The sequence below is a fragment of the Staurois parvus genome, unplaced genomic scaffold (assembly GCF_062004578.1).
Source record: "Staurois parvus isolate SC_StPar_1 unplaced genomic scaffold, SC_StPar_1.0 ptg002473l, whole genome shotgun sequence".
Classification (NCBI taxonomy): domain Eukaryota; kingdom Metazoa; phylum Chordata; class Amphibia; order Anura; family Ranidae; genus Staurois; species Staurois parvus.
This window is the reverse complement of record NW_028320269.1, coordinates 58,372-82,841: the sequence shown is the minus strand read 5'-3', so window position 1 is coordinate 82,841 and position 24,470 is coordinate 58,372. Positions and strand designations below refer to the sequence as shown.

At 43.7% G+C, this 24,470-nt stretch overlaps 1 protein-coding gene across 2 annotated transcripts in view; it reads left to right on the top strand.

The window, feature by feature from the left end:
- Nucleotides 1–24,470, top strand: part of ERI3 (ERI1 exoribonuclease family member 3) — a 98,091-nt gene that overhangs the window by 48,125 nt on the left and 25,496 nt on the right. For both annotated transcript variants that reach the window (XM_089666023.1, XM_089666024.1), the window contains exon 3: nt 12,038–12,154. In XM_089666023.1, coding sequence (XP_089522149.1) covers nt 12,038–12,154 — 117 coding nt within the window. The remainder of the gene's footprint in view (nt 1–12,037; nt 12,155–24,470) is intronic.

Here is a 24,470-nt window from a genome sequence, read left to right as displayed (position 1 = left end):
TTGGAGACACTGGGAATGACCTTGGGAGACACTGGGTACAAAGGGGGTGCACTTGGAGCCACAGGGAATGAACGTGGGAGACACAGGGTCATGGGGGATGCATTTGGAGACACTGGGAATGACCTTGGGAGACACTGGGTACAAAGGGGGTGCACTTGGAGACACAGGGAATAGACTCCAATCACACAAGTTATCTTTGGACATCAATGGCAAATCAATAAATCTGTTCAATGAATGGGAACAGGTTCTTGTTCTTGTAATACTGGAGAGGACTGTTGCTGAGACCCACAAATTGTCCAAAAAATAAAGGGCCCAATCAAAAGAAATGGGAGCCTGCCACTGTAAGCCAGATGCTCCAAATGCAGGAGCTCCTTCCCGATGTCCACCACAATTATGGGTTTACTTACACTTTAATCTCACAAGTTCTCAGACCAAACTACTTCAATCCTGTGCCTCTGTATGTCAGTGACAGGTTCTCTTTCAAACACCGTCCTCCAGCCGCTAAATTGTTCTTCTTTGCGAGCCGCACAGGGCAGTGCATCACGGCTGACCACCTTTCTCCATTTCTCCTGTGCGCTTTTACAGTGACATAATCTCCAGCGCCGAACGGGTTAACCCGTCCTAATTGCCTTCCCGCTAGTAAAAAATGTATGTACGCGCTCATAAAAGTGTCAGCAAGTAAAAATGTTGGCTTTTGGCTGCTTTGATTAAATTTCGCAAACTGTTTTTGAATATTAAGAAGCGTCCGTTACCGGTTGTTTTTCCAACGCTGAAGCCGTGACATCAGTCAGCCGCTCCATTTGCATAACCCGAGACCTCTAAAAAATATATGGAGAAGCGGGCCTCATCACTATGCATCTTTATTAGAGACGACTGACCAATTCATCTTCCGCAGACACAAAACAAATTGTCACTCTGTGTTCAGAACGTGCCATCGCCGATACACCAGGGACCTGAAAAGAAACGGGATTAGCAGCGGAAAGTAATGATGATGCTTTTATCTCCTTTGGGTCCCGGCTGTTTGTTTTATCTCTCCTCCGTTTTTTTTTTCCACAGATATTGTTACCGTTGGCAGCAATCTGCATTTTATTTATTGCAGTTATCTCTGTCTAACTGGCTGCAAAATAAAACGAGGCATACAATATTAAATGAGGCCTCATTTATTTGAGCTGATAACTTTTATTTAGATCTAGCAATGTTCTATGGCTTCTCATGAGGGTGCTGTGGAAGGCTTTGGGAAACTATAGATAGAAGGCAGCCCTTGGAAGACTTGTGGTGGATTCCATGGATGGGCCGAGGTCATCACATGACCCTTCCGAAATCATTAAAGCAGAAGTCCAGCTGAAAATGTTAACTTTGTTTTGGGTAGAGAAGAGAATTTTAAGTTATTTTTCAGTGCGCACATTTATTTTCTACCTGGATTCACCACTTCAGTAGTGGAGGAAAGCAATCTTACCCAACATTGCACCTCCTGAGATGTCCCACAAACAGATGCACTGCAAATATCAAATTTGGAATGAGTTTGCATTCCACCAGTAGCCTTCATCCTGCATCAGTAACTTTAATAAACTGTATAGAAGACTGGAATGCATTGGGTCCAAGTCCTAATTGACCACCAGCATGGGTCAAGGATTGGGGGCTTGTAGGCCACACAGAAAGGAATGTGCACATCCAATCCGGATTCACCATGCCAATGTTATCACACACCGTTGGTGAGCGTCTTGGTAGAGAAAGTGGGCCGGTAGTTTTTGTTACCAGGCTGCCAGGCTGTTTGTTTTATCTCTCCACCGTTCTTTACATTGATATTGTTACCGTTAGCAGCAATCTGCATTTTATTTATTGCAGTTATCTCTGTCTAACTGGCTGCAAAATAAAACGAGGCATACAATATTAAATGAGGCCTCATTTATTTGAGCTGATAACTTTTATTTAGATCTAGCAATGTTCTATGGCTTCTCATGAGGGTGCTGTGGAAGGCTCTGGGAAACTATAGAGAGAAGACAGCCCTTGGAAGACTTGTGGTGGATTCCATGGATGGGCCGAGGTCATCACATGACCCTTCAATAATCATTAAAGCAGAAGTCCAGCTGAAAATGTTAACTTTGTTTTGGGTAGAGAAGAGAATTTTAAGTTATTTTTCAGTGCGCACATTTTTTTCTACCTGGATTCACCGCTTCAGTAGTGGAGGAAAGCAATCTTACCCAACACTGGAGCCCTGCACCTCCTGAGATGTCCCACAAACAGGTGCACTGCAAATACCAAATTTGGAATGAGTTTGCATTCCACTAGTAGCATTCGTCCTGCATCAGTAACTTTAATAAACTGTATAGAAGACTGGAATGCATTGGATCCAAGTCCTAATTGACCACCAGCATGGGTCAAGGATTGGGGGCTTGTAGGCCACACAGAAAGGAATGTGCACATCATGTGTGTGAATATTTTTTCTACCTGGATTCACCACTTCAGTAGTGGAGGAAAGCAATCTTACCCAACATTGTACCTCCTGAGATGTCCCACAAACAGATGCACTGCAAATATCAAATTTGGAATGAGTTTGCATTCCACCAGTAGCCTTCGTCCTGCATCAGTAACTTTAATAAACTGTATAGAAGACTGGAATGCATTGGATCCAAGTCCTAATTGACCACCAGCATGGGTCAAGGATTGGGGGGGGCTTGTAGGCCACACAGAAAGGAATGTGCACATCATTTGTGTGAATATTTTTTCTACCTGGATTCACCACTTCAGTAGTGGAGGAAAGCAATCTTACCCAACATTGCACCTCCTGAGATGTCCCACAAACAGATGCACTGCAAATATCAAATTTGGAATGAGTTTGCATTCCACCAGTAGCCTTCGTCCTGCATCAGTAACTTTAATAAACTATATAGAAGACTGGAATGCATTGGATCCAAGTCCTAATTGACCATCAGCATGGGTCAGGGATTGGGGGCTTCTAGGCCACACAGAAAGGAATGTGCACGTCCTACCTGGATTCACCATGCCAATGTTATCACACAGCATTGGTGACCGTCTTGGTAGAGAAAGTGGGCCGGTAGTTTTTGTTACCAGGCTGCAAGGCTCTTTGTTTGATCTCTCCTCCGTTTTTTTACACGGATATTATTACCGTTGGCAGCAATCTGCATTTTATTTATTGCAGTTATCTCTGTCTAACTGGCTGCAAAATAAAACGAGGCATACAATATTAAATGAGGCCTCATTTATTTGAGCTGATAACTTTTATTTAGATCTAGCAATGTTCTATGGCTTCTCATGAGGGTGCTGTGGAAGGCTTTGGGAAACTATAGATAGAAGGCAGCCCTTGGAAGACTTGTGGTGGATTCCATGGAGGGGCCAAGGTCATCACATGACCCTTCTATAATTATTAAAGCAGAAGTCCAGCTGAACATGTTAACTTTGTTTTGGGTAGAGAAGAGAATTTTAAGTTATTTTTCAGTGCGCACGTTTTTTTCTACCTAAATTCACCGCTTCAGTAGTGGAGGAAAGCAATCTTCCCATCGTTGGAGCCCTGCACCTCCTGAGATGTTCCACAAACAGATACACTGCAAATACGAAATTTGGAATGAGTTTGCATTCCTCCAGTAGCCTTCATCCTGCGTCAGTAACTTTAATAAACTATATAGAAGACTAGAATGCATTGGATCCAAGTCCTAATTGACCACCAGCATGGGTCAGGGATTGGGGGCTTGTAGGCCACACAGAAGGGAATGTGCACATCCTACCTGGATTCACCATGCCAATGTTATCAGGCACCGTTGGTGAGCGTCTTGGTAGAGAAAGTGGGCTGGTAGTTTTTGTTACCAGGCTGCCAGGCTGTTTGTTTTATCTCTCCTCCGTTTTTTTACACGGATATTATTACCGTTGGCAGCAATCTGCATTTTATTTATTGCAGTTATCTCTGTCTAACTGGCTGCAAAATAAAACGAGGCATACAATATTAAATGAGGCCTCATTTATTTGAGCTGATAACTTTTATTTAGATCTAGCAATGTTCTGTGGCTTCTCATGAGAGTGCTGTGGAAGGCTCTGGGAAACTATAGAGAGAAGACAGCCCTTGGAAGACTTGTGGTGGATTCCATGGATGGGCCGAGGTCATCATATGACCCTTCCATAATCATTAAAGCAGAAGTCCAGCTGAAAATGTTCACTTTGTTTTGGGTAGAGCTGAGAATTTTAAGTTATTTTTCAGTGCGCACATTTTTTTCTACCTGGATTCACCTCTTCAGTAGTGGAGGAAAGCAATCTTACGCAACATTGGAGCCCTGCACCTCCTGAGATGTCCCACAAACAGGTGCACTGCAAATACCAAATTTGGAATGAGTTTGCATTCCACTAGTAGCATTCGTCCTGCATCAGTAACTTTAACAAACTATATAGAAGACTGGAATGCATTGGGTCCAAGTCCTAATTGACCACCAGCATGGGTCAAGGATTGGGGGCTTGTAGGCCACACAGAAAGGAATGTGCACATCATGTGTGAATATTTTTTCTACCTGGATTCACCACTTCAGTAGTGGAGGAAAGCAATCTTACCCAACATTGCACCTCCTGAGATGTCCCACAAACAGATGCACTGCAAATATCAAATTTGGAATGAGTTTGCATTCCACCAGTAGCCTTCGTCCTGCATCAGTAACTTTAATAAACTGTATAGAAGACTGGAATGCATTGGATCCAAGTCCTAATTGACCACCAGCATGGGTCAATGATTGGGGGCTTGTAGGCCACACAGAAAGGAATGTGCACATCCAATCCGGATTCACCATGCCAATGTTATCACACACCGTTGGTGAGCGTCTTGGTAGAGAAAGTGGGCCGGTAGTTTTTGTTACCAGGCTGCCAGGCTGTTTGTTTTATCTCTCCACCGTTCTTTACACGGATATTGTTACCGTTGGCAGCAATCTGCATTTTATTTATTGCAGTTATCTCTGTCTAACTGGCTGCAAAATAAAACGAGGCATACAATATTAAATGAGGCCTCATTTATTTGAGCTGATAACTTTTATTTAGATCTAGCAATGTTCTATGGCTTCTCATGAGGGTGCTGTGGAAGGCTCTGGGAAACTATAGAGAGAAGACAGCCCTTGGAAGACTTGTGGTGGATTCCATGGACGGGCCAAGGTCATCACATGACCCTTCCGAAATCATTAAAGCAGAAGTCCAGCTGAACATGTTAACTTTGTTTTGGGTAGAGAAGAGAATTTTAAGTTATTTTTCAGTGCGCACGTTTTTTTCTACCTGGATTCACCTCTTCAGTAGTGGAGGAAAGCAATCTCACCCAACATTGCACCTCCTGAGATGTCCCACAAACAGATGCACTGCAAATATCAAATTTGGAATGAGTTTGCATTCCACCAGTAGCCTTCGTCCTGCATCATTTAGGCTAAGTTCACACTAGCTTTGTAAGCAGGAGTTTTGCAGGCGTTTGACTGGCGTTTTTAACGCTCCTCAAACGCCTATGAAAATTATACACCTGGAAGCACACAGTGCTGTTCACACTGAAGGGTTAGGGTCGCATTGCGGCAAAAATTGATGCCTCATGTCAAGTCAGGAGGAGTTGAAGCCTTTCAACGCCTCCAATTCAAGTCTATGGTGATGCTTCTCAAACGCCTGGCAGGTGTTTGCGGGACGTTTGCGAGGCGTTAATACCATTAACTTCATTATATGCTTTTGTGGTGCGGTTTTAACACTTGGAAAATACCTATGAATTGCCTCAAAAATGTGCATAGGGCGTTCAAGGAGCATTAAAAGCTCTTCCCAAACGCCTGTCATGCGCTATCCCTATAGCGTTTGACAGGCGTTTGGGGAGAGTTTGGGAAGAAGTCAAGTGTGAACAAGCCCGAACTTAAACAAACTATATAGAAGACTGGAATACATTGGATCCAAGTCCTAATTGACCACCAGCATGGGTCAAGGATTGGGGGCTTGTAGGCCACACAGAAAGGAATGTGCACATCATGTGTGTAAATATTTCTTCTACCTGGATTCACCATGTTGGTGAGCATCTTGGTAGAGAAAGTGGGCCGGTAGTTTTTGTTACCAGGCTGCAAGGCCTAGGCATAGTATAGGAATTTGGCACCTTTTAATTATTTTTTCTCTACGTCTGTCACTTTCATTTTTTGCGTACCACCTTTCACTTAGGAAGGTAAGGTGTGGGTCTTCTGGCCTACCCTGAAGTCTAAGGGGAGGATATGTGGCCATCACGTTCCTTCCTTCCCTGCCATGGACGTTCTCTCTTATGAAGAGCCTTCCACCCAGGACTCATTGGTCAGCTTCAGCTGACCATGGGGAACAGGATCTGCCAGACCTTTTGGCTAGGTGGATCTGAGTGTGCCTTACCCCCTTTAAGGAGTTTTGTGCCCCAGGAGGTCAGGGAACAGTCCATTCATTTCTGGAGGGGACCATTTGACACAGCCTGGTGCACTTTTTTGTGTGTGCCAAATAAAAATGCATGTGAACACACACAAAAAGTGCACCAGGCTGTGTCGAATGGTGCCACCTTTCACTTAGGTAGGTAAGGTGTGGGTCTTCTAGCCTACCCTGAAGTCTAGGGGGAGGATATGTGGCCATCTCGTTCCTTCCTTCCCTGCCATGGACGTTCTCTCTTATGAAGAGCCTTCCACCCAGTACTCATTGGTCAGCTTCAGCTGACCATGGGGAACAGGATCTGCCAGACCTTTTGACTAGGTGGATCTGAGTGTGCCTTACCCCCTATAATGAGTCTTGTGCCCCAGGAGGTCAGGGAAGGGTCCTTTCATTTCTGGAGGGGACCATTCGACACAGCCTGGTGCACTTTTTTGTGTGTGCCAAACAAAAATGCATGTGAACACACACAAAAAAGTGCACCAGGCTGTGTCCAGTGGTCCCCTCCAGAAATGAAAGGACCCTTCCATGACCTCCTGGGGCACAAGACTCCTTACAGGGGGTAAGGCAAACTCAGATCCACCTAGTCAAAAGGTATGGCAGATCCTGTTCCCCATAGTCAGCTGAAGCTGAACAATGAGTACTGGTAGGGAGGCTCTTTATAAGAGAGAACGTCCATGGCAGGGAAGGAAGGAACCTGATGCCCACATATTCTCCACCTAGTTTTCAGGGTAGGCCAGAAGACTCACACCTTACCTTCCTAAGTGAAAGGTGGTACGCAAAAAATTTAATTGACAGACGCGGAGTAAAAATAATTAAAAGGTGCCAAAGTCCAATACTATGCCTAGGCCCCGTCCCCCCTGTGCTCCCATGTAGTGGTGAATGCATACTTAGGCCACGCCCACATATGTAAACGGTGTTCAAACCACACATCTGAGGTATCGCCACAAACATCAGAGCAAGAGCAATAATTCTCGCACTAGATCTCCACCGTAACTTCACACTGGTAACCTGTAGACATTTTTAAAGCGTCACTCATGGAGATTTTTAAGTAACGCAGTTTGACGCCATTCCACGCGTGCGTGCGCAATTCTAAAGCGTGACATGTTGGTTTCTATTTACTTGGCGTAACATCATCTTTCATATTTTTTGCAAAAAAATTGGGGTATATAGTGGTTTTTTTTAATCAATAAAGTGTATTTTTTTCCAAAAAATATAATAAAATTTTTAAAAACTGCTCATTTCGGTTTTCAGCCAAGTGCATCCTGAATTTTCGGTTTCGGCACCATAATTTTCATTTCGGTGCACCACTGATGTTCTTTCCCATGTGTATAAAGCCTCTCAGCCAGTTATCAGTGTTCTTACGCATGCCACCAAAAGTGCCCATTCTGCGGGCAGGAGATGATGAAATGGTAAAATTCGCACAGAAATGATCGGAGCTGTGAACAGGCCTGACTCCTGGAACAAACATTCATGCAGTATTGCACTTATCTGATCATTTATTTTTCACGTGTTGTTTCCTTTTTGTATTCATTGGACTACAAGAGTCCAGCCATGTTGGCTGTGTTGATGAGGAAAGAGACGACCGAAATGAGCCAGGATAGGCATGTCACAATAGCGACCTTTCCTTCTTGTCCAATGGGCATTTGACCAGCGGTGACCTCATTTAGGGCTGTGTTGGCTGGCTTTTTTGGACTTGTGTTGATAGCCAAATGCAGCTTGTTTTTAGAACCCTTCTGAGATCTTTCAGATTTCATTGACAATTGCATTTGACCTACAGTTGACCTCCTTCTGACCTGCAGTTGACCTTCTAAGCTGCATCAACTTACTTCCAACTGTTTTTGCATTCACATAGTCTTGATTGACTAGAGCAGTGTTTCTCAACCTATTTTCAGTCAAAAAATTATGGGCAGTCTGGAGGCACCCTTTAAAATTATGGGCAGTCTGGAGGCACCCTTTAAAATTATGGACAGTCTAGAGGCACTTTTTAAAATTATGGACTGTCTGGAGGCATGTTTTAAAATTATGGACAGTCCCGAGGCACCCTTTAAAATTATGGACAGTCTGGAGGTACCCCTTAAAATTATGGACAGTCTGGAGGTACCCCTTAAAATTATGGACAGTCTGGAGGTACCCTTTAAAATTATGGACAGTCTGGAGGCACCCTTTAAAATTATGGACAGTCTGGAGGCACCCTTTCAAATTATGGGCAGTCTGGAGGCACCCTTTAAAATTATGGACAGTCTAGAGGCACTTTTTAAAATTATGGACAGTCTGGAGGCACCCTTTAAAATTATGGGCAGTCTGGAGGCACCCTTTAAAACTATGGACAGTCTAGAGGCACTTTTTAAAATTATGGACAGTCTGGAGGTACCCCTTAAAATTATGGACAGTCTGGAGGTACCCCTTAAAATGATGGACAGTTTGGAGGAACCCTTTAAAATTATGGACAGTCTGGAGGCACCCTTTAAAATTATGGACAGTCTGGAGGCACCCCATTCGAAAATGGGGTGCCTCCAGACTGTCCATAATTTTAAAAGGGCATCGCATTCTAAAATGTGAAAAACTATGTGACCCCAGCACTGATGGAGAAGGGCAGGGGAGGGTCAAACTAGGATGCTGTGTAGGCAGCTGACATCCTCCTTATCAAATGATGATGTCATTAGTTGTCAGGACACCGACACTAGAAGGTTGTATATATGGTGCACAATGAAAACCTGAGGTTTTGTGTAACTAAAAGGCAGGCTTGTTCTATTGCTGGCTTGTATGCAGATTTTGGCCAATTTTTAGACATTTTGTCAAGGCACCCCTGAAGAATCCTCAAGGCACCCTGGCTGAGAAAGGCTGGGCTAGACATCCAACTTTCTAGGACACAATCCAAAGACTTAATTCCCCGTACACATGACCAGAAAATCGGATGGCAAAAATTGCTTTCGGAGGGATCATGTGATAATCTGATCGTTAGTACACAGCATTCAAATGCCAATCACGACAGTTCATGGGACAGTATTCCGATTCCGAAGGAACAAGCGTGAAATTTTTGGGTGAGAAAGGCTGGAGAGAGAGAGCCATTCTGATGCAAACAAAAACCTGTCCACACCAACCCCTCAACACGCTGAGTCCTCACCTGCCATTAGATGGGAGTCTCACCCAACATGTCATAGTAAACTAGAAAAGCTACAATTTCTGGGGAAATTGTGTGAAGTGTTCTTGCCTCCACCAGTAGTCTACAACTGGAGTGGGCGGAGTAACTGGGTGGAGTGGGCGGAGTAACTGGGTGGAGTGGCTGGAGTAACTGTGAAAAGGTCAATGGGCGGCGTGAGTTGCAAACAAATGGTCATATTGTGAAAACTATCAGGACTATGGCTTAGCCATGGACATTTTTAGTGGCAGCCGGGATAGCTGAACGTTTTGATATAAGATTTGTGTAGGTGAGGGAGTGACGGCAGTTTAGAAATCATGTCCGGATTTTTCAGCTCCCACTCTAGTTTTGAACATTCCGCCATTCATTCCTATGGGACCAATTTCACCACAAAAATGGCGATATTTCGTGAACCATTCGACGAAACGTTCCACAAAGTAATAGCCCACCAATCGGGAACAATCCGCACGTTTCAGTATATTACTGTCTATGGAGTGTAAAAACTGTGGGAGGAGTTAGGGGGGTAAATTTGGCTATAATAATAAGAATATATATGTGAGATAACAGGAAGTGGTCGCCATGCAACAACACTTAATTAGATTTCATTGCGTGTTTTGAAGGTGGGGGCCATCTGAAATTTTCAAGCATGCCCAGTTGAGTTTTGAGATGACGTCCATAGGTTGGGACCATCTCTAGGGGTCATTGGTCTGTCACGGATATGCAGATACTCAAACATCTGATTTCTGTGTATTTGGTGACATATTTTAGTGTGGTTTCAGAAAGCCAACAATCCGTTAGAAATGATATACAGTATATTTATAAGATATTACTAACTGCTGAGTAGAGGAGCACACATAGCTGTGGGTTGGCTCTCTTCCCTTAGCTCACTTGTGATACAGTAAATGTTTTCTTGGTTTGCTGCAGGAGAACTAGTTCTGTGAATCACCATGAGGGTTTCATTCTCCGGATTTGCATATTTAACCCTCGTAAGAAAAGGAAACAAAAGCGCTAATCGTCTGTATTTTCTGTGTAAGTGTCCTCATTTTCACATGGGCTATGGAAATACCTCGTGGTGCCGCTCCAAGCTGGAAATATAACAGAAATCACCACGCCGGCAAAGGAAAGGGAGCTGTTGTCCTGAAGCGATTCCAGAATGGCTAATCAAGTGAGAAGGTTTACGCGGCTCAACCAGGCCCAGGTGTCAGATGTGTAGATGGCGTGGCCTCAGCCACCACTCTGGTCTTTTGAGGGCAGCAAGCAGTGCATTTTCCAGAAAATTCCAGAACATTCCTATTGGGTCTACTGAGTCCTTTCCTAGCGCAGGAGTAAAGTGTTTGTTGTGTTGGATTTACCACTCTGGCCACACCCTCTGACATTTTTTGACCCGCCTGCTGGGGCTTGAACACAGAAACCTCAGCGGCCGAGACCAAGCCATCTACACATCTGACTCCTGGGGCTGGTTGAGCGGTGTTCACCTTCTCACTTGATTAGCCCTCATTTTCACGTGTTGAATTTTAATCAGGCTGGAGTAGTTCTTGTCGTCACTGGGAAAGGAAGTGAGGGCATATTTCTCCAGTGGGACCACTTTTCATTTACGTGTTTTGGTTGGCAAACACTCCTTTATTGGGGCTTTAAAAACAAATATGGCTACATGAATGAACTCAAAGGGAACAATACCAAACGGGTCTGTACTTAATTTTTGTTGTGTCATAATGGTCAGTGGCAGTTTCACTGGTTTACCAGTGACCACGATACCCACTACTACTTCTGCCTTCTCTCCCTCCCTGACATCCCTTGCCCTGCCCCCTCCCCTCCCGCAGCCTCCTGGGAAATGTCATTTGTCTCAGGTGGCTTCAGAACCATTCACAAAGTGCTGTGCGACCTCGTGCATGAGCAGTGCGCAGCTGGCTGTGGTTCCTCAGGAAGCCACAGCCGGCTCCTGTATCCAAGATGGTGTGGCTGGGGACCCGCAGCAGTAAGAAAAACCAGCTGCGGCAAGACAGCGCTGGACTCCAGGCAATGGTAGGTCATCAGATGCAGTATGTAAAGCTGTTGACTTTAAACAAACAAACTGAAATTTCTCTTTAAGGAGAGCAAATATGAGATAAAATACAGGTCTGTTTGGCACTGTTCCCTTTGAGTCAATTCAAGTTCCTATTTTCGTTATGGAAGCCCTGATGAAGGAGGAAGGGGGAGTGTCGGGCCCCGGAACTGTGGTTTATTTTTATTTTTTTATTGTATCATGAGCAATCAAAAGTTTGTTGGACCCTCCCATCTCCCAAGGATTGGTGCGCCTTTCAATACTTCCACGATCCTTGCTTGGATTCCAGAGTGGTGTCTTTTTCAGGAAGGAATTGCTCGCAATACAGAACGCATCCTATGAAAATATTCGAGATTGGAGACTTGTGTGTTACTTTCAGGACTGAAGCTGGACTGTTTTATCTGAAGCACTTACTGAAGTGTATCTGTCCAACACCACTAACGATTCTACCTCTGTGCTTTCTCTTCTAGGAAATAATTGAATTCCCCATTCTGAAGTTAAACGGCAGAACAATGGAGATCGAGTCAACGTTTCATACGTATGTGCAGCCTGTGGTCCACCCCCAGCTCACTCCATTCTGTACTGAGGTAAGGAGTCTGCTCATTAGTCCAAATCCAGATTTATGTGTGTGGACACCTTCGCTACGATGGGAGAGGTGTAACCAATTAAAAAACAAATTGCATATTTCTGCCATATTCTGTGTTTTTGTGACAGATTAATTTTCAAGAAAGGCATAATAAATAGGTGAAGAGCTTAGAATTAATTTTCTTGTCTGTTGAGGGACACAGGAAGTCATTAACTGTTGGGTTGTACTGCTGCTTACAGGTGGCTAGGACACTAGCAAATGAAAACAAAATTGAAAGCCAGTTCAGGATGACCCGTCCTACAGTCGGCATGCCTAAATCTTTTAATGGTGTTCTAGCAGGTTGGATGTCCAACCTTTTTCCCTTCTTACAACCGACATACTTAAGTCTTTTGATGTTGTCCTTGAAGGTTGGATGTCCAGCCTTTTCCCTTCTTACGAACACCATGCTTTCTTTCGATGGTGTCCTAGGAGGTTGGATGTGTAGTCGTTTTCCCTTCTTTAAACCATCATGCTTAAGTCTTTTGATGTTGTCCTCGAAGGTTGGATGTCCAGCCTTTTTCCCTTTTTACAACCAACATGCCTAAGTCTTTTGATGTTTTCCTAGAAGGTTGGATGTCCAGCCTTTTTCCCTTCTTACGAACAGCATGCCTTCTTTCGGTGGTGTCCTAGGAGGTTGGATGTGTATTATTATTATTATACCGGATTTATGGCGCCAAGAGTTTGCTCTGCACTACAATATAATGGTAGACAATACAGCAACAATACAGTTCAATACAAGAGGGGTAGGAGGGCCCTGATCCTGGGAGCTTATAATCTAGGAGGGAGGGGCCAGTGGTACAAAAGGTAATAACTGTGGGGGATGGACTGGTAGGAAGAGTTGAAGATTCCATTATTAGCTGAGGGCAGGATAGGCTTCCCTGAAGAGATCGGTTTTCAGAGATCTCCTAAAAGTGAGCAGAGTAGGTGATAGTCTGATAAATTGGGGTAGAGAGTTCCAGAGGATGGGGGAAGCTCTGGAAAGGTCCTGGAGACGAGCATGGGAGGAGGAGACAAGGGAGCTCGAGAGCAGGAGGTCTTGCGAGGAGCGGAGAGTACGGTTTGGGTGATATTTAGAGACAAGATCGTTGATGTAATTTGGGGCGGAGTTATAAATGGCTTTATACGTTATTGTTAATGTTTTTAATTTTATCCATTGGGCAACGGGAAGCCAGTGGAGGGATTGGCAGAGAGGGGTGGCGGACACTGAATGGATACCAGTGGAGGGATTGGCAGAGAGGGGTGGCGGACACTAAATGGAGGCCAGTGGAGGGATTGGCAGAGAGGAGTGGCAGATACAGAATGGTTAGTAGGGTGGATGAGTCTGGCAGCAGCATTCATGATAGACTGAAGAGGGGATAGCCTGCGATTCTGTAGGCCAATGAGGAGGGAGTTACAATAGTCAAGGCGAGATATAACAAGGGAGTGAATAAGTTGCTTAGTGGTTTCCGAGGTTAGGAACGGGTGTATCTTGGAGATGTTGTGGAGGTTGGAGATGTTGCGGAGGTTGGAGGTGTCACAGAGGTTGGAGATGTTGCGAAGGTTGGAGATGTTGCGGAGGTTGGAGGTGTTGCGGAGGATGGAGGTGTTGCGGAGGTTGGAGGTGTTGCGGAGGTTGGAGATGTTGCGGAGGTGAAGTCTTCAAGATTTGGACAGTGATTGGATTTGGGGGTGAAAGGACAGATGAGAGTCTAGGATTACACCTAGTACCCTGGCACGAGGGGAGGGACTGATGATTGTATTATTGATCTTGATGGAGACGTAAGGGTAGGGGGCACGGGCTGGGGGGAATATTAAGAGTTCAGTTTTAGAAAGATTGAGTTTGAGGAAGTGGAGTGACATCCATGCCGATATGTCGCTTAGTAGGTTAGTAATGCGAGAGGAGACTGGAGGGGTGAGGTGAGAAGGAGACTGAAGGGGTGAGGTGAGGGGTAGAAAGATAGATTTGTGTGTCATCAGCATAGAGATGGTAGTTAAAGTCATGGGAGTTTATCAGGTGACCAAGCGAGGAGGTGTAGATGGAGAAAAGGGGTCCAAGGACAGAACCTTGAGGGACCCCTACAGAAAGAGGGAGTGAAGAGGAGGAGGCAGCGTTCTAGGTAACGATAAAGGAGCATTGCGATAGGTAGGAGGAGAACCAGGAGAGAGCAGAGTCTCTGAGACCAACAGAGTGGCGTTTATTGAGGAGGAGGGGATGGTCAACCGTATCAAAAGCCACGGAGAGGTCAAGTAGTAAGTGTACGGAGTAGTGGCCATTGGTTGGGATGAGTACGGAGTAGTGGCCATTGGTTGGGATGAGTACGGAGTAGTGGCCATTGGTTGGGATGAGTACGGAGTAGTGGCCATTGGTTGGGATGAGTACGGAGTAGTGGCCATTGGTTGGGATGAGTACGGAGTAGTGGCCATTGGTGGCCATTGGTTGGGGGGAGTACGGAGTAGTGGCCATTGGTTGGGAGGAGTACGGAGTAGTGGCCATTGGTTGGGATGAGTACGGAGTAGTGGCCATTGGTTGGGAGGAGTACGGAGTAGTGGCCATTGGTTGGGAGGAGTACATAGTAGTGGTCATTGGTTGGGATTAGTACGGAGTAGTGGTCATTGGTTGGGATGAGTACGGAGTAGTGGTCATTGGTTGGGATGAGTACGGAGTAGTGGCCATTGGTTGGGATGAGTACGGAGTAGTGGCCGTTGGTTTTAGCAGTTAGTAGATCATTAGTGAGGTTTAGTAGGGTGGTGTCAGTGGAGTGTAGTGCGCAAAAGCCAGACTGTTAAGGGTCAAGAGGGTTGTTGTCGGTGAGGGAGGAGCTCAGGTGATTGTAGACTAAGCGTTCTGTAGTCATTTTTCCTTCTTAAAACCGACATGCCAAAGTCTTTTGATGTTTTTCTAGAAGTTTGGACGTCTAGCCTCTTTCCCGTCCTACAACTGGCATACCTTCTTTTGATGGTGTCCTAGGAGGTTGGATGTCTAGATAAGCACAGGAGAACCTCCCAAATGCCCAGAATGCACTGAAAAGTGGTAAATTATTAACTATTTCAGAGAAATACAGAGAGTAGAAGCAGAGACAGCAGTATGTGTTGAGATTAGCTTAGGTGTGAGTTGCTCATTAACATTTCTTTTGTTTCCAAGGGTGGGAAAGGTGTCTGGTGGAGTCATTAAGGCCACCTGGCAGGGGGTCTTCATGAGGAATTTGAGGTGTGAATGGTCATTAACATATCTTTTGTTTCCAAGGGTGGGAGAGGTCTGAGGTGTGAATTGGTCATTTCTGTGTGTGACAAGCTTAGTAGGAACATCCTGTGTTCAGTGTTTTGTCCATCTGAGTACCTTGAAAACGCTTTGCATGCATTTTTCGTGATGGTAAACAGGCTCTGGACAGCAGTGGGAACTGGAAGAGTTTAAAAAAAAATTGCAAACGCTAATAAACGCGATTTGCAGCGTTTACAAGCGTCTTGCTGAACGCAAGTTTTCTGCGCTCAAAAAAAGACTGTAAACTCAAATGCCTGTAAACGACTGTAAACGAAGATGTGTACACGGACACATAGGAGAACATTAGGGAGAGTTCAGGGGCTGCTGAAATAAAACTGAACAGTTCCTGAACGTGAGTTTAGCATCTGCAATATACATGAGCCCTAACACTTTCAGTCCCCTCCCCCATCACCATCGCTTTCCTTTTTTCTTTCACTCCTTTCAAAATGCGCTCTCCATCAATCGGCTCGGGGTGAGGACCCAATCGGCTCGGGGTGAGGACCCCACTGGATTCCTGGACAGGTAAGTGTGCTCATATTAAAAGTCAGCAGCTACAGTATTTGTAGCTGCTGACTTTTAATTTTTGGAGGGGGGGGGGGGGAGGGCCGGAACGCCTCTTTAATGACTTCCTGTGTCCCTCAATTGACCAGAAAGAAAATAGTATTTTTGTAGGGATGCACCGAAATTTCGGTGGTCGAAACGTTTCGGCCAAAAACACCCCTTTTGGCCGCTGGCCGATATGAAAAATAGCACCAATATAGGTGCTGAAAAAACCCCGCCCCTCGCCGCTGTCGCTGGTCGTTCTCAGCCTTACCTGTTGTACGGATCATACCCAATTTTTGGACTTATCCAGCGGAAACCGTCGAACGATCCCGGCGCTGGGCATAGAGATGTGTGAAGGAAAGATGGCCTCCACTCATCTCTATGCCCTTGGAGGACTGGAGCGATGTCACTTCCGGGTCCGGGACATTTTTTTTTCGTTTTAAGGCACTAGATCAATGCTTTTTTTTTTTTGATCCAATGCTTTACATTGCAGAGGAGAGATGTGGGGTCTTATTGACCCCATATATCTTCCTAAAGAGGACCTGTCACTAATTATTTCTATTACAAGGGATGCACGCATTTCTTGTGATAGGAATAAAAGTGATTAAAATAAAAAAAAAAAAAAAAAAAAGTTTAAAGTGCCCCTGTCCCTCCTGTGCTCGCACGTAGTGGTGAACACATACGTAGGCCACGCCCACATATGTAAATGGTGTTCAAACTACACATGTGAGGTATCACCACGAGCAATAATTCTCACACTAGACCTCCTCTGTAACCTCACAATGGTAACCTGTAGAAATTTTTAAAGCTTCACTCATGGAGATTTTTAAGTACCGCAGTTTCACGCCATTCCATGAGCATGCGCAATTTTAAAGCGTGACATGTTGGGTATCTGTTTACTCGCCGAAACATCCGTCTTCATATTTTACAAAACAAATTGGGGTATATATTGTTTTTTTTTTGTTTTTTTTTAATCAAAGTGTATTTGTTTCCAACAAAATATATTCATTTTTAAAAACGGTGCATTTCGAATTTTCGGTTTCGGCACCAGAATTTTCATTTCGGTGCACCACTAGATTTTTGTACTCGGGCATCTTTTCTTGAGGTCCGTTGAGGTGCACAGGTCCCTCACCTCCTGTGTTTATGATCATGCTGTTGGTACTTTTGCTACAAACGTATTCCAGTTGTCGGAGGGGTCATCCTGGACTGGTTTATCATTTTTTTTCTTGTTTGCCAGTCTCCTGTCTTCTTGTAGGTGGTAGTAGAACCTGATAATTAATGACTTCTTGTGCTCCTCAATGTACTCAAATAAAAGGATTTTACAGTGAGTACAAAAACCCTATTTTTTTGGGATGGGCCCGTCTCATATTAGTTATTGAACATATTTTATCTTTCCTGATGGGTGGTTTGATTTGTGATTTGATTGGTGGTTTTTTGGTGGTTTGATGGGTAATTTGTTGGTGGTTTGATGGGTGGTTTGATGAGCGGTTTGATGAGCGGTTTGATGGGTGAATTGATGGGTAATTTGTTGATGGTTTGATGGGCGGTTTGATGGGTAATTTGTTGATGGTTTGATGGGTGGTTTGATGGGTGGTTTGATGGGTGGTTTGATGGGTGGTTTGGTGAGCGGTTTGATGGGCGGTTTGATGGGCGCTTTGATGGGCGGTTTGATGGGCGGTTTGATGGGTGAGTTGATGGGTGGTTTGATGGGTTGTTTGATGGGCGGTTTGATGGGTGAGTTGATGGGTGGTTTGATGGGCGGTTTGATGGGCGGTTTGATGATGTTTTGATGGGTGATTTATGGGTGGTTTGATGGGTGAGTTGATGGGCGGTTTGATGGGTGAGTTGATGGGTGGTTTGATGGGTTGTTTGATGGGCGGTTTGATGGGTGAGTTGATGGGTGGTTTGATGGGCGGTTTGATGGGCGGTTTGATGATGTTTTGATGGGTGATTTATGGGTGGTTTGATGGGTGAGTTGATGGGTGGTTTGATGGACGCTTTGATGGGTGAGTTGATGGGCACTTTGATTGGCGGTTTGATTGGTGGTTTGATGGGCGGTTTGATGGGCGGTTTGATGGGCGGTTTGATTGGACATTCAATTTCCTCCGTCCAGTTTCCTGATCGCAGGATGGACAGGCTGGCAGGTTCTCTTGTATAATATTTAATAATTTCTCCTCTAAACCTTTCCGGTGTAAATGAGCTCATTGAAGATAAACAATAGTTTGTTGCAAGGCCGTGTACACCGGCGCCGTGTGACACGGTACATGGCTCGTACATCGCGGTAGGGAAAGGTCACTTCAGTCACGGTGTGATTGTTAGGATTATCCAGCGTGTTGGTGGTGATGTGAAAAGGTCAGGACACTTGTACTTACCAGGCTGCTGCTTGTAATGGTATGTAAACTGGTGTCACTCATCTATAGAGCTTCCATTCTGTCCAATTTGTAGATGATGCTTTGTTTTCGGGGATCGGAGATCGGTGTCATGTCATCACAGATGTACATAGACAGAGAACATACAAGGTGGAGTCTCCGCACAAATTTCTGCTCATTGGAAAACTGCATAAAATGTGGTGAGGAGACCAGTCCCTAAATCGGTTCTATTGTGAAACATGATATACCAGTCCTGCTGTACTACATACTATACTGGTCCTATCATACTACATACTATACCGGTCCTATCATACTACATACTATACCGGTCCTACTATACTACATACTATACCGGTCCTATCATACTACATACTATACCGGTCCTACTATACTACATACTATACCGGTCCTATCATACTACATACTATACCGGTCCTATCATACTACATACTATACCGGTCCTACTATACTACATACTATACCGGTCCTACTATACTACATACTATACCGGTCCTATCATACTACATACTATAACGGTCCTATCATACTACATACTATACCGGTCCTATCATACTACATACTATACCGGTCCTACTATACTACATACTATACCGGTCCTATCATACTACATACTATACCGGTCCTATCATACTACATACTATACCGGTCCTATCATACTACATACTATACTGGTCCTACTATACTACATACTATACCGGTCCTATCATACTACATACTATACCGGTCCTACTATACTACATACTATACCGGTCCTATCATACTACATACTATACCGGTCCTATCATACTACATACTATACCGGTCCTATCATACTATACACTATACCGGTCCTATCATACTACATACTATACTGGTCCTACTATACTACATACTATACCGGTCCTATCATACTATACACTATACCGGTCCTATCATACTACATACTATACTGGTCCTACTATACTACATACTATACCGGTCCTATCATACTACATACTATACCGGTCCTATCATACTACATACTATACTGGTCCTACCATACAACGATCCATCTATGCTACATACTATACTGGTCCTACATACAACGATCCATCTATGCTACATACTATACTGGTCCTACATACAACGATCCATCTATGCTACATACTATACTGGTCCTACATACAACGATCCATCTATGCTACATACTATACTGATCCTACATACAACGATCCATCTATGCTACATACTATACTGGTCCTACCATACAACGATCCATCTATGCTACATACTATACTGGTCCTACCATACAACGATCCATCTATGCTACATACTATGCTGGTCCTACCATACAACGTTCCATCTATGCTACATACTATGCTGGTCCTACCATACAACGATCCATCTATGCTACATACTATACTGATCCTACCATACAACGATCCATCTATGCTACATACTATACTGGTCCTACATACAACGATCCATCTATGCTACATACTATACTGGTCCTACCATACAACGATCCATCTATGCTACATACTATACTGGTCCTACCATACAACGATCCATCTATGCTACATACTATACTGGTCCTACATACAACGATCCATCTATGCTACATACTATACTGGTCCTACATACAACGATCCATCTATGCTACATACTATACTGGTCCTACCATACAACGATCCATCTATGCTACATACTATACTGGTCCTACCATACAACGATCCATCTATGCTACATACTATACTGGTCCTACCATACAACGATCCATCTATGCTACATACTATACTGGTCCTACCATACAACGATCCATCTATGCTACATACTATACTGGTCCTACCATACAACGATCCATCTATGCTACATACTATACTGGTCCTACATACAACGATCCATCTATGCTACATACTATACTGGTCCTACCATACAACGATCCATCTATGCTACATACTATACTGGTCCTACCATACAACGATCCATCTATGCTACATACTATACTGGTCCTACATACAACGATCCATCTATGCTACATACTATACTGGTCCTACCATACAACGATCCATCTATGCTACATACTATACTGGTCCTACCATACAACGATCCATCTATGCTACATACTATACTGGTCCTACATACAACGATCCATCTATGCTACATACTATACTGGTCCTACCATACAACGATCCATCTATGCTACATACTATACTGGTCCTACCATACAACGATCCATCTATGCTACATACTATACTGGTCCTACATACAACGATCCATCTATGCTACATACTATACTGGTCCTACATACAACGATCCATCTATGCTACATACTATACTGGTCCTACATACAACGATCCATCTATGCTACATACTATACTGGTCCTACCATACAACGATCCATGTATGCTACATACTATACTGGTCCTACATACAACGATCCATCTATGCTACATACTATACTGGTCCTACATACAACGATCCATCTATGCTACATACTATACTGGTCCTACATACAACGATCCATCTATGCTACATACTATACTGGTCCTACATACAACGATCCATCTATGCTACATACTATACTAGTCCTACATACAACGATCCATCTATACTACATACTATACTGGTCCTACATACAACGATCCATCTATGCTACATACTATACTGGTCCTACCATACAACGATCCATCTATGCTACATACTATACTGGTCCTACCATACAACAATCCATCTATGCTACATACTATACTGGTCCTACCATACAACGATCCATCTATGCTACATACTATACTGGTCCTACCATACAACGATCCATCTATGCTACATACTATACTGGTCCTACCATACAACGATCCATCTTTGCTACATACTATACTGGTCCTACCATACAACGATCCATCTATGCTACATACTATACTAGTCCCACCATACAATGATCCATCTATGCTACATACTATACTGGTCCTACCATACAACGATCCATCTATGCTACATACTATACTGGTCCTACCATACAACGATCCATCTATGCTACATACTATGCTGGTCCTACATACAACGATCCATCTATGCTACATACTATACTGGTCCTACATACAACGATCCATCTATGCTACATACTATACTGGTCCTACCATACAACGATCCATCTATGCTACATACTATACTGGTCCTACCATACAACGATCCATCTATGCTACATACTATACTGGTCCTACCATACAACGATCCATCTATGCTACATACTATACTGGTCCTACATTCAACGATCCATCTATGCTACATACTATGCTGGTCCTACCATACAACGATCCATCTATGCTACATACTATACTGGTCCTATCATACAACGATCCATCTATGCTACATACTATACTGGTCCTACATACAACGATCCATCTATGCTACATACTATACTGGTCCTACCATACAATGATCCATCTATGCTACATACTATACTGGTCCTACATACAACGATCCATCTATGCTACATACTATACTGGTCCTACCATACAACGATCCATCTATGCTACATACTATACTGGTCCTACATACAACGATCCATCTATGCTACATACTATACTGGTCCTACCATACAACGATCCATCTATGCTACATACTATGCTGGTCCTACATACAACGATCCATCTATGCTACATACTATACTGGTCCTACCATACAACGATCCATCTATGCTACATACTATACTGGTCCTACATACAACGATCCATCTATGCTACATACTATACTGGTCCTACATACAACGATCCATCTATGCTACATATTATACTGGTCCTACCATACAACGATCTATCTATGCTACATACTATACTGGTCCTACATACAACGATCCATCTATGCTACATACTATACTGGTCCTACCATACAACGATCCATCTATGCTACATACTATACTGGTCCTACCATACAACGATCCATCTATGCTACATACTATACTGGTCCTACCATACAACGATCCATCTATGCTACATACTATGCTGGTCCTACCATACAACGATCCATCTATGCTACATACTATACTGGTCCTACCATACAACGATCCATCTATGCTACATACTATACTGGTCCTACATACAACGATCCATCTATGCTACATACTATACTGGTCCTACATACAACGATCCATCTATGCTACATACTATACTGGTCCTATCATACAACGATCCATCTATGCTACATACTATACTGGTCCTATCATACAACGATCCATCTATGCTACATACTATACTGGTCCTACATACAATGATCCATCTATGCTACATACTATACCGATCCTACCATACAACGATCCATCTATGCTACATACTATACTGGTCCTACCATACAACGATCCATCTATGCTACATACTATACTGGTCCTACATACAACGATCCATCTATGCTACATACTATACTGGTCCTACCATACAACGATCCATCTATGCTACATACTATACTGGTCCTACCATACAACGATCCATCTATGCTACATACTATACTGGTCCTACCATACAACGATCCATCTATGCTACATACTATACTGGTCCTACCATACAACGATCCATCTATGCTACATACTATACTGGTCCTACCATACAATGATCCATCTATGCTACATACTATACTGGTCCTACATACAACGATCCATCTATGCTACATACTATACTGGTCCTACATACAACGATCCATCTATGCTACATACTATACTGGTCCTACATACAACGATCCATCTATGCTACATACTATACTGGTCCTACATACAACGATCCATCTATGCTACATACTATACTGGTCCTACCATACAACGATCCATCTATGCTACATACTATGCTGGTCCTACCATACAACGATCCATCTCTGCTACATACTATACTGGTCCTACATACAACGATCCATCTATGCTACATACTATACTGGTCCTACCATACAACGATCCATCTATGCTACATACTATACTGGTCCTACCATACAACGATCCATCTATGCTACATACTATACTGGTCCTACCATACAACGATCCATCTATGCTACATACTATACCGGTCCTACCATACAACGATCCATCTATGCTACATACTATACTGGTCCTACCATACAACGATCCATCTATGCTACATACTATACTGGTCCTACATACAACGATCCATCTATGCTACATACTATACTGGTCCTACATACAACGATCCATCTATGCTACATACTATACTGGTCCTACATACAACGATCCATCTATGCTACATACTATACTGGTCCTACCATACTACATACTATACTGGTCCTCTCATGCTACATACTATACTGGTCCTACATACAACGATCCATCTATGCTACATACTATACTGGTCCTACATACAACGATCCATCTATGCTACATACTATACTGGTCCTGCATACAACGATCCATCTATGCTACATACTATACTGGTCCTGCATACAACGATCCATGTATGCTACATACTATACTGGTCCTACCATACTACATACTATACTGGTCCTCTCATGCTACATACTATACCGGTCCTGCTGTACTGTATACTATACTGATCAAAGTCATTACTTGATCCCAACTGACCTCTATATGGCAGCCCACCACAAGGAGGGGATCCCCAGGAGAGGACATCCTCCAAAGATGGGAATTCCAAGTGTAATAGGTTAAAGAGAGCGCCAAATAATAAAATTGCAAAGTCTTTATTGTTCAACTGGTTACAACAAGCAGGACAAGGGACATCCAACACGTTTCGGGGGGCACACAGTCCCCCTTCATCAGGGTTCATTGAAATGGCAGAATGATAAAGGGACTTCTTTGCAGAATGATCTGCAGGCAGAGGATTTCATACACAACACTTAGTGCTTGTGCTCACAGAAGAAGGGACCAAGGCATTCCCCGCCCCGTAGCCACTGCATTCAGAAAGTATTCAGCCCCCTTCACCTTTTTCAATGTTGTTATGCCTGATACTGCTGATTGGCCCTGTGCTTATCACATGCACTCTTCCAAGGAAAAAAAAACCCTCTTGCAATACACACCAAACTGAGCATGTGCATGCCTTCGGTTCAGTTTGGAGATAAGTGGCGGTCGCTTGAAAAAGGGGAGGAACAGAGAAGAAAGGCTCAAAGGGCCTTTTTTACACAATGCGGAGGATTAACCC